The 15,705-nt window shown below is 41.5% G+C and overlaps 1 protein-coding gene across 2 annotated transcripts; it reads right to left on the reverse strand.

Annotated features, from left to right (window-relative positions):
* Positions 1 to 250: 250 nt before the first annotated feature.
* On the reverse strand, positions 251 to 15,497 carry LOC121395076. Of its 2 annotated transcripts, XM_041567617.1 has the most exons (3): positions 13,562 to 15,497; positions 9,607 to 9,746; positions 251 to 1,338 (listed from the first exon to the last, which is right to left on the reverse strand). In XM_041567617.1, the coding sequence occupies exon 1, from the start codon at positions 15,118 to 15,120 to the stop codon at positions 13,873 to 13,875; it is 1,248 nt and encodes a 415-aa protein (XP_041423551.1). In that variant the 5' UTR covers positions 15,121 to 15,497; the 3' UTR covers positions 251 to 1,338; positions 9,607 to 9,746; positions 13,562 to 13,872. The 2 variants fall into 2 exon arrangements, with proteins under 2 accessions (XP_041423551.1, XP_041423550.1); XM_041567616.1 differs by lacking the exon at positions 251 to 1,338 and having other exon boundaries at positions 9,310 to 9,746.
* Positions 15,498 to 15,705: the final 208 nt, after the last annotated feature.

The raw sequence follows: 15,705 nt of genomic DNA on the forward strand, positions 1-15,705 counted from the left end.
CCAGAAACAAGAGCAGAATTTGTGGAGCACACTTCATCAAACATGGGAAACACCCTAACAATTTGGCATAGATGCAATAGCCACAGCAAATTTATGTCTACTTAAAAGTGATACTTGGGGTGTCCCAAGCTTGTTATATGCCTAGCCCAAAAATCTCTAATCTATGAGGCTACAATTCTATTTATTATTTATCTATTCATGCCTCTCCTATTCACCTTCCAGTATCTCATTCAACCACTGTCTGGTTGCTAAACTGTACCCTAGTAATCAGATAGCTGCTGAAATTCACGCTGGAGAGCTGCTAAATGAAACAGCTAAATATTTTTTTTAAAATTAAGAACAATTGCTAACAGCACTAATTATGATTGGTTACATCATACTAAAAGTAAATTTAAAGGTGAACCACCCATTAAGAAGGACAATGGATTCTCAGCTGGTCAACCCAGTCTTTAGTCTTCAAATGAAGGTGGCCCAATCATTTTAAAATATACATTGTCCAGGATTTGAAGCATGGTTGCCCCATGTGATATTTCTCTCTCTAGGTTCTGTTATATAAGGATCTCAATCTACTTTACCTTGCTGGGAATGTGCACAGCCTTTCAATTTAAATAATATGCATTAAATAATAGCAATAAAATGATGTGTTGTTACGTTTTGATAAACTAAGAAATCACCATGCTGAATTAGTTAGCAATGCATACACTTTCTGTTGTCACAATAACATCTATATTTTTTTTTTTTATAACTCTTTATTTAACATAGAGTTTTCATTTTCATCTGTACAACATCTATGCAATGACATTATAAACCGCAGGTCAGCATATTATTTCACATTATACAGAAAAAATAAAATAAAGGAGCATGGCATCCATAATAGAGAAAGAAGTCATATGCATCCTAGGTTTACCTGTTCCCAGTAAAGGGAAAGCTCTTCTGAATAATTGCAAACAGTGTCAGCATTCCGTAAATGTATACAGAGAGGAAAAGGAGAACAGAAACAGCAGGTAGAAGAAAAGAGAGAGTAGGGGAAGAAAAAGAGAAGGAAAATAAAGGAACATCATAAAGACAGCAAAACTATCCGAGCTCGGGGGTGAATTGAATAACATCTATATTTTAAACCTAAGTACCTATGATAAATATAAGTGCAAATTACATCTGCATGCCCTGAGAGATGTTTAGTTTAATGTTTCATTGTACAGGTGTCTAGTAATTGGTGACTTTCTGAAAGACAGGCTTGCAGGAACTCAGTAATACAGTTGCTTCCAACACAAAGATCTCCATTGTGATACATCAGGTTTTTGTCCAGGGGAGACAGCTTCTTCAAGAGAAGATATTCTTCTGTAACCAATATCAAACATTATCAGTCCTTGCTTGTTTTGAAACGTGCTGCCTGTTTGTAATGACAGCAAACTATGAAAGCAGGTCCAGCACTGGCAGCTCATGTTCAAAGCTTTGGAAATGAAACAGACCAGATTATAGCTCTGGCAAAGTACCACATGCTAGCAAAGCAACCAACATCAAGCATGCAGGATCATGCAGCACTTGATTGTATTGTCAGACAAACAGCAACTTTGTCTCTAGTACAGTAATCAATCTTTCACCCTACATAGAACTTTATTTTAATAAGTGTAAATGGATTTTTTTATACATGGAAATCAGTGAACAGTTTAATGCAATTATATCCGTTTTTTGAAAACTGACACAATAAGCCAGATTTTAGAAGTGCTCAATCTGGCTATAAAGTGCCCTACTGTTTTGGCAGATTTTCCCCTAAGGTATAAGGTATGGAAAGAGATTCTCTGAACACAGTGCTGCCTATTTTCAGCAGTGTTACATTCAGATGGGGACACCCCTAGCTTGCACATTATTGATGCATAGACTAAGAAGTGCCAAGGCCTGCAAGACACTAAGGTGTGAAAATTTCTCCCCAAAGTATCCTAGCACAGAACAGTTACATACTGGGGAACGGCTGTGCAAGGGCAAAGTGCAACCTGTGCATGGTACAGGGTGCAAGTGCTCTGTGCAATATTTTATACTGGAAAACCCATCCTATGGGGCAAATTCACTATTGGCCGAAACTGCACTAGCGCCTGCTTCGCCGCACTTCGCCAAGCGTAGTTTCGCCAGGGCTGCGCAAATTCACGAAGAACCGAAGTTGCGCTAGCAATAATACGATATGCAGTCTGAAGTTACGCTAGCGATGCCTAATTAGCATACGGCGTGCAGTTAAAGTACAATGGACGTGTATGCTGCAGCAACTACATTACACTACACAAGGCCAGGAAAACGTAATAAAATTAAATGGAGGTCTTATATTGCCCTACACATGTGCTCACTGTATAGTTTAAGTGCCAATTGTAAGGGGGGGAGGAGGAGGGTACCTCAAAAAAGTTTTTCGATCACCCAGTAAAAAGTAAAAAATGCCAGCGTTTTTTGGGACTTAGAAAAATGTTCAACTTTTTTTTGACAAACTCCTATCTACTCTATTGCACTTCACCTGGTCTGAGCTGGCGAAGTAAAGTCTGGCACAAGAGGTAACGTTCAGTAAAATCCACAAGTTAGTGAATTAATTAATATTAGAAAATAACAAATCCAGTAAAAGGCCAAATCTTTCAAATAAATTTTCAGTATGTTGTTCAAATTGCAGTCATATATTACATGTTATTAAAATATAATGCACAATAAAGTGCATTCAGAAAAAGCTACAATTGGAGGGGTTAATTAATTCTCATGTCAGCTTCTATGCTCAATCCCCCCCATTCCTCCACCTTAAAGACCAACTTTACATTGTGTTTTCTAAAGAAAGGAGTAAAGCTGGCCATAGACGCAAAGATCCCATCATACGAATCAACATACAATCGGACTTTCCCATCTCCCGACCCGCCACTAACCATTCAGATCAAAGTCTCAGATCAGATTCAGATCAGCCAATGTTCTACACTCTGATGAAGTGTCAGGTCTTCTGACACGAAACGCGTTAGATGTGAATCCCCCTCCCCAGCAATTTTAAAGCGCTCAATAAAGCCAACAAATTGATACTAACTTGCCAGACTCCGAGAATGCTTTGAACAGCGCTCTGCAGCGGTAACAGAAACGTGAAATGTTCTACCTCTGACAGCAATCGTACGATAGTTATGTCTGACAAAGCTAGTGACAGTCTCCCACTGAAAATCGTACGATTGGCAATACATGCAGAGATATTATCGGCAGGTTAGAAATTTTCTAACCTGTCCAACCGACCGATCTCCGCCGGACGAAAAATGTCGGGACTCTCCACAAACGGTCCAAAAATCGTACAAATCCACTAATCGTTGCGTCTATGGCCAGCTTAAGCCAAATAGAAAAATGTGCATTGCTCTTTATTATATTATAGTTAGTCCCAGAGACGTCAACCAACCCCATGTCATAAAGGAAATAGTGATCTATTCTGTTTTAGGCCTGAATTCCTCTTCACAATAAATCATTAAATGAAATAAGTAGAATGTGTTGCTGTTTTTCTGTTGTATAGACTATTCTTACTATTGTTACTTAGGTTACAATAGTTGTGGAGCTGTCTGTGGATTACATCCTATTTTAAATCACGGAAGTGCCAATAGCAGGCTGCTTTCATTAGCTTATTTTAAATAAGTGGGTGTTTAGGCAATGTTTGAAGGTTTTGAGGGTTGTAGAGAGTATTGTTGCAGTTTTAGACACATGCAAAAGTTGAAGAGAAATATTGCAGTCAGGATCAGATGCAGTCATAAATGTATAAAGTGTCTAGGGAGTGTAATTTTGAGATCAGAACTGGTCTGTATTGAGGGGTCTTAAATGTAAGTGATGGACTTTGCATTGGGGTGCAGCTGATATGAGACCTAAATGATAAAGGATGAAACATGATACTTTTTTTGAGAATTCATCTAGGATTTTTAGGTAACGGCATACCTTCTTTTGCCCACTGATATTGTGGCAAAGCTACATAAGGAGTAAGGTGTTAACCTTTATCTCCTTACCCTTCATTAAGATTTGCTTTCATTAAGATTTCACTAAGTTTTACCTGCAACTTAATTGCTGCTTTCAAAGTAAAACTCCCAAACTTGGTTGCCCTTTTATAAGCCACCAGTGGGATCACCTGACTATAGCTGGGAAGGGTGGGGGCTAAAACATGGAGCTGGCCACTGCTCCTGTATAGACTATAACAAACAAGGGAAAGTTGTGCTCACCACTGCAATGAGGCTGTGACCACAAAATACATATAGACAAATACAAGAGTCCTCTGCACTCAGCCCATTATCAATATATTTAAGACATTGAGACATTTGTGCATACAGCTACTAAAAATGCCTTACCCTTTAAACAAAACAGGGATTGTTTGTCCATATATTAAAATATATTTAAGATGGCCAACTACGTCAAAGTCATCTGGCCAGTCCTACTCTCAATTTTCATCTGATTCATTAAGAATTCGCCTAATGGTTTTAAAAATGAGTGGTGGGCACAACTTTCCACTGTATACATTGTAGCATGGTTGGGAAAATCATAGATGGAAAGTACATCCCTCCCAGAATCCCCTATGAAGCAGTACAGAGGGCTTTGAAAATGAGGCTCTGAGCAGCAGTTAGGAGTGAATAGCCTCACCTGAAGTCAAAAGGTGGAGGTTCAATTAAGGCAGCTCCCCCACCCTCCCCCAGGGAAGACACGTCTGCAAGGGCTACCAGGGCACTGTTAAAATCTGCACCCATCCGTCCCCTTCTGCCAACATCTCCCATACCAGCAGCATAAAAGGGACATCCGCTGCCTAAAGGAGGAAAAACTGGCTCTCTAGCACACATAGAGGTGGAGAACAAAACGGGGCCTACCTCCTCAACAGAAGCCGGGGACTCGAGTAGTAGAGGTACCCGGGACTGAGCTGGGGCTTGAACTGCAGGGCAGACTGCTGGCCTGGTGACGTGGGGCACCTCGGGGGAGACTGTGGGCCTAGTGGCGAACAAGATGGCGGTGCGACAGTAGATTGCAGCGGCCTCTCTGGATCACAAGGAGCTTTCTTTTTTTGTGCTTTTTTACTTTGTTTTTTGTGAAGCTATCGACGTCGGAACAACTAAGGGCCAGGTCTATAATCGCCAGACACTCCTTCGGTACAGCAATCTTGCATATCTTACGATAAAGGATGGCTTAGTGCAAACACTACAGGATCTCAGCCTACTTTGGGAGCTGGATCTTCTGACCGCGGTCTCGTCTGGGGCCAATGGCGGGAGGAGAAGCACTCGGAAACGATATACGAGGACATGGAAGTGCGGAAAGCGAGCAGGAGTCTGCTCTATAGAAAATAAGATGGACTACATTCAACTCCAGCAAACTACCCAGCGTGAATTCAGAGACTGCTTCGTATTCACGGAGACGTGGCTCAGCTAAAGAGTCCCAGATGCAGCCATTCAGCTGGATGGGCTAGTCGCAGTTCGAGCTGACAGAGTCGCTGCTCTGAGTGGTAAGAACTTCGCCATGGTGGTCTGTGTGTTTACATCAACACAAAATGGTGCAGCAACTCTGTGCTTGTGTCCAGCAACTGCTGCTGTGAAGTGCAGACCCTTTTATTTACCCCGTGAGATTGCCCGCATTCATATTATTGGAGTTTACATTCCTCCAGCGTTAACACCAAAGATGCGCTCTGGGAGCTGTACAGCGCTATCACGGACATACAAAACACTCACCCAGATGGACTGATTTCATTGTTGGAGATTTTAACCATGCAAATCTCAGGTCAGTGCTCCCTGAATTCCATCAGCAGTGGAATTTGCTACGAGAGGGCCAAACACGCTGGATCAGGTTTACACAAACATTTCCAGTGCGTACCGAGCAGAGCCCCGTCCACACTTCGGATACACTCTAAACCGGTTCTGAAGCAGGTGAAAACATGGCCAGCAGGAGCCATGACTGCTCTTCAGGACTGTTTTGAGTGCACTGACTGGAACATGTTTAGGGAGGCTGCAACCTACAGCGACTACTTGGATCAACTTGGATGAGAATACGTCATCTGTAATCAGCTACATTACAAAGTGCATTGATGATGTCACTCCAAGTGCATCACTACACGACTCAACCAGAAGCCGTGGTTCACTGGAGAGGTACATGCGTTACTTAGGGCCAAGACTTTGCTTTCAGGGAAGGTGACGAATTCGCCCTGAAAACAGCAAGAGCCAAACGTTCCCGTGCCATCAGAGTAACTAAGCGCGCATACACTCAGAGAATACACAGCTTCTTCCAGGAGAATAGCGACACACGGCTCATGTGGCAGGGCATCCAGGCTATCACAAACTACAGGTCAACACCATCTGCCTGTGACAGTGATGCCTCCATTGCAGATGCGCTGAACGATTTCTATGCATGGTTTGCACAGAACAACACAGGAATGAGAAAGACCATCACTCTGTCTAGTGACCAGGCACTGCGTCTGACAGTGGCTGACGTGAGGATGACTCTGGAAAGAGTAAACCCACGGAACGCTGCAGGACCAGACAATATCCCTGGAAGAGTGCTAAGAGAATGTGCAGATCAGCTGGCAGATGTTTTCACTGACATCTTTAACATCTCCCTGAACACCTCCACTGTCCCGAAGTGCTTCAAAACCACCACCATTGTCCCTGTGCCGAAGAAGTCATCAGTGTCCTGCCTCAATGACTACCGTCCTGTGGCACTCACCCCCATCATCACAAAGTGTTTTGAGAAGCTTGTAAAGTAGCACATCAAAACCCTGCTGCCATCAGCACTGGACCCCCTACAGTTCGCATGCCGTCAAAATCGCTCAACAAACGATGCAATAGCCACCACCCTCCATCTGGCACTCTCTCATCTGGACAAAAAAGACACCTACACTCGAATGCTGTTCATAGACTTCAATTCAGCATTCAACACTATCATTCCTCAGCATCTGATAGAAATGCTGAGCCTGCTTGGACTAAACACCTTCCTCTGCAGTTGGGTTCTGGACTTCCTAACCTACAGACCTCAGTCAGTCAGGATTGGAACCTTCAGAACCACCACACTGAGCACCGGATCCCCTCAAGTCTGTGTGCTTAGTCCTCTACTGTTCACTCTGCAGACGCATGACTGTGCAGCCACGCACCGCACAAATCACATCTTAAAGTTTGCTGATGACATGATCGTGGTGGGTCTCCAGCAATAATGCCGAGTCACCATACAGAGAGAAGGTGCAGTGGTTAACAGAACCAACAACCTGTCTCTCAATGTAGACAAAACAAAGGAGATGGTTGTTGAAGACTAGGAGTGACCACCTGCTACTGTACATCAATGGCTCTAATGTGGAGATCGTCAAAAGCACCAAATTCCTTGGTGTCCACCTGGCGGAGAAGCTCACCTGGTCCCACAACACCAGCTACTTAGCCAAGAAAGCCCAACAGCGGCCTCTACTTCCTGCATAAGATGAGGAAATCCCAACTCCCACCATCCATACTCAAAACCTTCTACAGAGGGACTATTGAGAACATCCTGAGCAGCTGTATCACTGTCTAGGCTGGGAATTGCACTGTCATGGAGCGACCCTACAGAGGATAGTAAAGACAGCAGAGAAGATCATAGTTGTCTCTCTTCCTTCCATCACAGACATTTACACAACTCGCTGCATCCGTAAAGCCACCAGCATTGTGGCTGATCCAACACACCCCTCACACTCACTGTTCACACTCCTGCCATCTGGAAAAAGGTACCAAAGCATCAGGGCCCTCATTACCAGACTGTGTATCAGATTCTTCCCCCAAGCCATAAGGCTCCTGAATACTCAAGGACCGGACAGATCTCGCACACACACACTCCATCTGACCTTACTATATACCACAATGTTACACAGCCACTGTACGCCATTGTATGGATGAATAGCCATTGGATACAGTTGTTCCCTATGAGCACATCTGCACTTTGTCATGTTCTTGCTACTGTCATGTCACAGTGATACACCCATCATGTCTGACGTTTAGCATTATTCAATTAACATATTACATCTGCTGAGTGTGCACTGTGCTGACCTGTCTTGCAGGAGTTGCATATTTTTGCACTTCCACTTTTTGTCTGTTGTCCGGTATGGTCCTAGAGGAACGTTGTTTCGTTTCACTGTGTACTGTACAAACGTATATGGATGAAATGACAAACTCACTCTTGAGAGTGTGAGAGAGAGAAAGGAGAGCTATTGGGGGTGTATTGAAGAGTGTTCATTGTAACTGCATGTTACCTGTGTGTGAGCAGAAGGACTTTATTTGCTGTGCACAAGTTTTTTCCACAAGGAGACAAGTTCTCTAGTAGCAAGGACTGGCTACCAGCTAATACCCTAAAGTGCTCGGGGAGTGAGTGGCTTCAAGGAGAAAAGCACATTTTCCTTTACCAGCACAGCTGGAACTATTTTTGTTTTCTGCCTCCTAAAAGATTATGAACTTTTATGTTTCTGTGTAAGCTGGTGTGTGGAATAAAATCACATACAAAGATCAGCTGGAAACCTGTGTACTGTCTACTATCTGTGTGAAAGGAGTTGCTGCTGCTACTACCTAGAGAGCGATCTCTATATATATATATATATATATATATATATATATATATATATTTATATATTTATATTATTAGGCACGACTGACGTTTCGGCTGGTACACCAGCCATTGAGAAAGTCTGGTGTACCAGCCGAAACGTCGTGCCTTATAAAATCTGATTCCTCTTCATAAGACCTGCGAGTGTGGCCTCATCTCTGCAACTTTATATATCTTTACCGTGGACAGCACCGAGGCAACCGTGATCACCATATCATGCCGAGTGCCGATATCTACCTTCATAAAATATATATATATATATATATATATATATATATATATATATTACTCCTCAAGCTGGAGCACTCATGCAATAAAGGCCAACTGCCTGGGTGCAGGTTAAAAATAGTATGTATAACACAATGTTGGAAAAACCGCACTCACAGGACTTGTAAAGGTGAAAAAAGAAGAAAAAAGAAGTAATAAATTTTTCTTTTTTCACCTTTACAAGTCCTGTGAGTGCGGTTTTTCCAACATTTTTGCTCCTGACGAAGATCCCTGTGGGGGATCGAAACGTTGAGGCTTTATAATAAAACATTTTTTGTTTTTTCACTAAAACCCTGTGAGTGCCGCAATCCTTTTTCACTGCTTATTTCCCATGCTGGCACCCAGGTATTAATTTTGTCTACGGAGTGCACCATTCCTTTGGTTATATATATATATATATATATATATATATATATATATATATATATATATATAGCAAAACTTTCCAGACCAGCACTCCCTTTTGGTGAAAAATCAACAATCTTTTATTGTGACATGGTATCTTATTCCAACGTTTCGATCCCAATAGGGATCTTTTTCAAGGAAGATCCACAGTGCTAACAAACAAAATCTTAAATACCCAAGTGCTACACAACAGACCAATCCATATCCTGGTGTCTCTTAATTGGTTAATTGATTAAAATTTAAATCTGTGATAACATTTAAAATCATTTGTATATGTGCAAAACATCATCTTTTAAAACATATATGTGTAATTTACACTTTAATCGTGTGTTTCATATAAATATATAAAAATATAAATATATAAAATCTTACTGTTTAAATCTTTTCGTGTCAGTGTGAATTTTTTATCAACATATAAAACTGTAAAACCTTAGTGTCTCCACAAGGTGTCATCAGTGCATTCTATTAGAGTTCGTGTTACAGTGTCCAAAAGTGTCCATTAGTCATAAATCCTAAAAAGAGAAAAATAAATTTGTAACAATTAAAAACATTACTGTAACTACCACATCGGAATCTAGGCATCATTTTTGTATCCACTGAAAAGGTTTCCAACTGCAATAATGTTATTTTGTAAAGTTTCCATTTGCATTACAACAAACAACTAGGAAAAAACTGCTACCTGATCAAGTCAAAAAACAACTCAAATTCACTTGCCCATTCATGCCATTCGGGGACATACAATTTAATTCATGAATCCAAAATGCTTCCCGTTTTAGAAGCATTTTTTCAGTGTCACCACCCCTAGGGTGTGCTTTAACGTGCTCTATTGGCATGCACCTAAAGGAGGAGGCATCATGTCTGGCCTCAGCCCAATGCTTCGCAACTGGCTGTTGGGCAATATCTTGTTTTCCCTCTCTTGCTATCCTTTCTGGATTCAAAGCTGCCCTAATGCTAGATCGGTGCATGCCAATTCTCTCTTTTAGTTGCCTCACCGTTTTTCCACAGTACAACAACCCACAGGGGCATTTTATAATATATACCACCATTGTGGTTTCACAACTCATCCGCTGTCTAATGCTATACTTTTTGCCAGTGTGTGGGTGTGCGAAACCTGTGCCTAGGATCAATGTCCCACACATAACGCACCCTTTGCATTTGAACACACCTGGCTGAATTGGGATCATAGAGATATTACTTTTCTTGCTATACTTGTCCCTAGGGTCAGACGGACTAAGTTGTTCTTTTAAATTCATAGCACGTGAATAGCTGAATTTAGGCCTTCTACATAGCTTTCCCTTTAATTGCTCGTCAGTGTGCACAACATCCCAATGTTTGAGTATTATGTCCTTCACTTCTCTGCTTTTTGTGCCAAATTGGCTTACATAGTAGATCTCACCCTTATGCTGACTTCTACTCGATCCTACAACCTTATCCATCTCTTTTAACAATTGCCCTCTATTTAAGCCTTCTGCCCATTTCAATGTTGTATCAACCAATTGTCTCGGGTAGCCACGTGAAACAAATTTTTCACCCATAATTTGCAGATCCTGTCTCCTCTTGGAGATCTCGCTGTCTATTCGGGCTACTCGTAACATTTGTGATTTGGGCATTGAGTTTAGAAGATGTCTGGGGTGATGGCTGTTGTAGTGCAAGATGGTGTTTCTATCCGTAGGTTTCGTATAAATACAGGTTTGAAATTTGCCTTCATTTTTATACACAGTCACATCCAAGAAATTTTCCTTTTCTTTACTGTAGCTCATCTTGAGTTTAACCGGACTCTCCAATTGGTTCAAATTATCAACGAACTCCACTAACTCACCAATGGGCCCCAACCACATAAAGAAGATATCGTCGATATAGCGCCTATAAAAGGCGCCATATCTTCGAAATTTATCATTTGTAAAAATGTGTTGGGTTTCATACTCCCACATATATGCGTTAGCATATGCGGGAGCGACTCGTGAGCCCATGGCGGTACCTGTACGTTGGAGATAATATTGATTTTCAAATTTAAAATAATTTTTATACAAGATGAACTCCAATAACAACAATGTGAATTCGATTGGGGGGCCCACATAATCTGCATTTTCCGTAATCAGATGTCTCACAGCATTCAAACCCTCTTGATGCGGTATACACGTGTACAAGCTTTGTACGTCTAGCGTCACAAATACTACATCAGCTGAACTCAATTCTACACTCTGTATTATCTTTAAGAACTCATTGGTATCACGCAAATAGCTCCCAATTTTTGTAACACAAGGCTGTAAAAAATAATCAACAAAGTGGGCAATATTTTCATTGAGGGAACCCCTGGATGCAATAATCGGTCGTCCAGGTGGATTTGTGTTATCCTTATGCACCTTAGGCAACGTATAAATCACAGGTATAATCGGATGCTCTGGCACTAAATACTCATGAGTACTGTTGGTTATCCACCCTTGCAACACCGCCATCTGTAATATATTATTCAATTCTCTTTTAAATTTATCAGTGGGGTTAAAGAGTAATTTGCCGTAATTTGCAGTATCTGATAACTGTGACAATAATTCGTTGCGATAATATGCATAGTCCATTATCACTATCCCACCCCCCTTGTCTGCATTCCGAATAATGATATCCTTGTTGCCCTGTAATGATTTCACAGCCTGCTTTTCCACTGGGGTCAAATTGCCTCGCTTTTTACTTCTATCTAAATGTAATTTCATCATATCATTATTAAGCAGTCGATGAAAGGTTTTAATAGAGGCATTATTACTGGTAGGGTCAAACTCACTCTTCTTTTTAAACCGTTTATCTATATCAACTTTATATGGGTCTCCCACAACCGTACTCCTCCGCGTGGCACCCCTTAATTGTCCAGTTGAACCCTCTCCCAGTTCTATGTCCTCAGTCCCTTTGCCAAAATGTTCTCGCAATTTTATCTGCCTGGTCAGCTTAAAATTGTCTATTACATGCGTGAATTTGGAGGTACTCACCGCCGATGGAACAAAACCCAATCCCTTGGTGAGTAAAGCCTCCTCCGCTTCGCTGAGTTGATATGATGATAGGTTGAAGATTACATCCTGCGGAACCGCTTCTGCTGCTGCCTCTGCGGTCGATGCTGTATGGACGTGCCGTTTTCCCCCACGGCGGGGGGCCTTCCTGGATCGCTCTCCTCCCTGGTGCCGACCTCTAAAAAAGGCTTTGCTGGCGCTGCTGCTTGAGACGTGCTGGCTTCCACTTCGCTGTCCGTCCCCACGCTGCTGGACGCATAGCCGGCTGGACGTTGTGCGCGTCGTGCAGGGAACCTCCTCTTAAAGTGATCGCCGCCTCCTGATAGCCACCGGTAAACCCGATTATCTTTGTAATCTTGCGCCACTCTAAGACGCTTAGAATTCTTGAAGGCCAGGATCTCAGCTCTGTACTTGCCGACCTGTTCCTGCAGCTTGCGCTCCCAATCTACTTCTCTGCTTGACGCCAATGCAGTGCGATGTGTGCTTTCAAATGCCTCTAGATCGCTCCGGACCAACTTCAACTCTCTGCCTACTTCCTCCACGACTAAGAGAATCAAATCCAAGGAGCACCTATCCAGGATTTGGCACCACCTTCGGCAGAAATCAGTATTCGGTCTCCCAATGGTAGGAACATTATTGATCCTAAATCCCTTAGGGATCTTCTTCTCTCTATAGTACTCAGAGAGGGACACTCCATGCAAATGTAATTCTGTTTCTTTCTTTTTCAACCTCAATAGCTCGTGGTAGATTTCTTTTGCTCCGAGCTTACCAAAGGTTTCCTCATATGTTTCAGCAAACAAAATGTTGCCAATTTCCTCTGTGGTAAAGAACTCCTTTCTTTCCAGGTTAGCTTGTTCCATTGTAGCTCTTGCTTTTCGCAAACTCCGCCGGTGCTGGATACTAAATATAGCAGTTTATAACTGCAACAATATACTTCTTTGATGAGTATCCGCACTCCAAGGCAATGGATAAATAGGGGTGCACGGTAATATTAACATACAGCAAAACTTTCCAGACCAGCACTCCCTTTTGGTGAAAAATCAACAATCTTTTATTGTGACATGGTATCTTATTCCAACGTTTCGATCCCAATAGGGATCTTTTTCAAGGAAGATCCACAGTGCTAACAAACAAAATCTTAAATACCCAAGTGCTACACAACAGACCAATCCATATCCTGGTGTCTCTTAATTGGTTAATTGATTAAAATTTAAATCTGTGATAACATTTAAAATCATTTGTATATGTGCAAAACATCATCTTTTAAAACATATATGTGTAATTTACACTTTCATATAAATATATAAAAATATAAATATATAAAATCTTACTGTTTAAATCTTTTCGTGTCAGTGTGAATTTTTTATCAACATATAAAACTGTAAAACCTTAGTGTCTCCACAAGGTGTCATCAGTGCATTCTATTAGAGTTCGTGTTACAGTGTCCAAAAGTGTCCATTAGTCATAAATCCTAAAAAGAGAAAAATAAATTTGTAACAATTAAAAACATTACTGTAACTACCACATCGGAATCTAGGCATCATTTTTGTATCCACTGAAAAGGTTTCCAACTGCAATAATGTTATTTTGTAAAGTTTCCATTTGCATTACAACAAACAACTAGGAAAAAACTGCTACCTGATCAAGTCAAAAAACAACTCAAATTCACTTGCCCATTCATGCCATTCGGGGACATACAATTTAATTCATGAATCCAAAATGCTTCCCGTTTTAGAAGCATTTTTTCAGTGTCACCACCCCTAGGGTGTGCTTTAACGTGCTCTATTGGCATGCACCTAAAGGAGGAGGCATCATGTCTGGCCTCAGCCCAATGCTTCGCAACTGGCTGTTGGGCAATATCTTGTTTTCCCTCTCTTGCTATCCTTTCTGGATTCAAAGCTGCCCTAATGCTAGATCGGTGCATGCCAATTCTCTCTTTTAGTTGCCTCACCGTTTTTCCACAGTACAACAACCCACAGGGGCATTTTATAATATATACCACCATTGTGGTTTCACAACTCATCCGCTGTCTAATGCTATACTTTTTGCCAGTGTGTGGGTGTGCGAAACCTGTGCCTAGGATCAATGTCCCACACATAACGCACCCTTTGCATTTGAACACACCTGGCTGAATTGGGATCATAGAGATATTACTTTTCTTGCTATACTTGTCCCTAGGGTCAGACGGACTAAGTTGTTCTTTTAAATTCATAGCACGTGAATAGCTGAATTTAGGCCTTCTACATAGCTTTCCCTTTAATTGCTCGTCAGTGTGCACAACATCCCAATGTTTGAGTATTATGTCCTTCACTTCTCTGCTTTTTGTGCCAAATTGGCTTACATAGTAGATCTCACCCTTATGCTGACTTCTACTCGATCCTACAACCTTATCCATCTCTTTTAACAATTGCCCTCTATTTAAGCCTTCTGCCCATTTCAATGTTGTATCAACCAATTGTCTCGGGTAGCCACGTGAAACAAATTTTTCACCCATAATTTGCAGATCCTGTCTCCTCTTGGAGATCTCGCTGTCTATTCGGGCTACTCGTAACATTTGTGATTTGGGCATTGAGTTTAGAAGATGTCTGGGGTGATGGCTGTTGTAGTGCAAGATGGTGTTTCTATCCGTAGGTTTCGTATAAATACAGGTTTGAAATTTGCCTTCATTTTTATACACAGTCACATCCAAGAAATTTTCCTTTTCTTTACTGTAGCTCATCTTGAGTTTAACCGGACTCTCCAATTGGTTCAAATTATCAACGAACTCCACTAACTCACCAATGGGCCCCAACCACATAAAGAAGATATCGTCGATATAGCGCCTATAAAAGGCGCCATATCTTCGAAATTTATCATTTGTAAAAATGTGTTGGGTTTCATACTCCCACATATATGCGTTAGCATATGCGGGAGCGACTCGTGAGCCCACTTGTCCCTAGGGTCAGACGGACTAAGTTGTTCTTTTAAATTCATAGCACGTGAATAGCTGAATTTAGGCCTTCTACATAGCTTTCCCTTTAATTGCTCGTCAGTGTGCACAACATCCCAATGTTTGAGTATTATGTCCTTCACTTCTCTGCTTTTTGTGCCAAATTGGCTTACATAGTAGATCTCACCCTTATGCTGACTTCTACTCGATCCTACAACCTTATCCATCTCTTTTAACAATTGCCCTCTATTTAAGCCTTCTGCCCATTTCAATGTTGTATCAACCAATTGTCTCGGGTAGCCACGTGAAACAAATTTTTCACCCATAATTTGCAGATCCTGTCTCCTCTTGGAGATCTCGCTGTCTATTCGGGCTACTTGTAACATTTGTGATTTGGGCATTGAGTTTAGAAGATGTCTGGGGTGATGGCTGTTGTAGTGCAAGATGGTGTTTCTATCCGTAGGTTTCGTATAAATACAGGTTTGAAATTTGCCTTCATTTTTATACACAGTCACATCCAAGAAATTTTCCTTTTCTTTACTGTAG

Source organism: Xenopus laevis, chromosome 6S (genome assembly GCF_017654675.1).
Source record: "Xenopus laevis strain J_2021 chromosome 6S, Xenopus_laevis_v10.1, whole genome shotgun sequence".
NCBI lineage: Eukaryota > Metazoa > Chordata > Amphibia > Anura > Pipidae > Xenopus > Xenopus laevis.

Coding starts and splice junctions, on each gene's coding strand:
- LOC121395076 (XM_041567617.1), bottom strand. CDS start 15,120: ATGTGGGAGTATGAAACCCAACACATTTTTACAAATGATAAATTTCGA.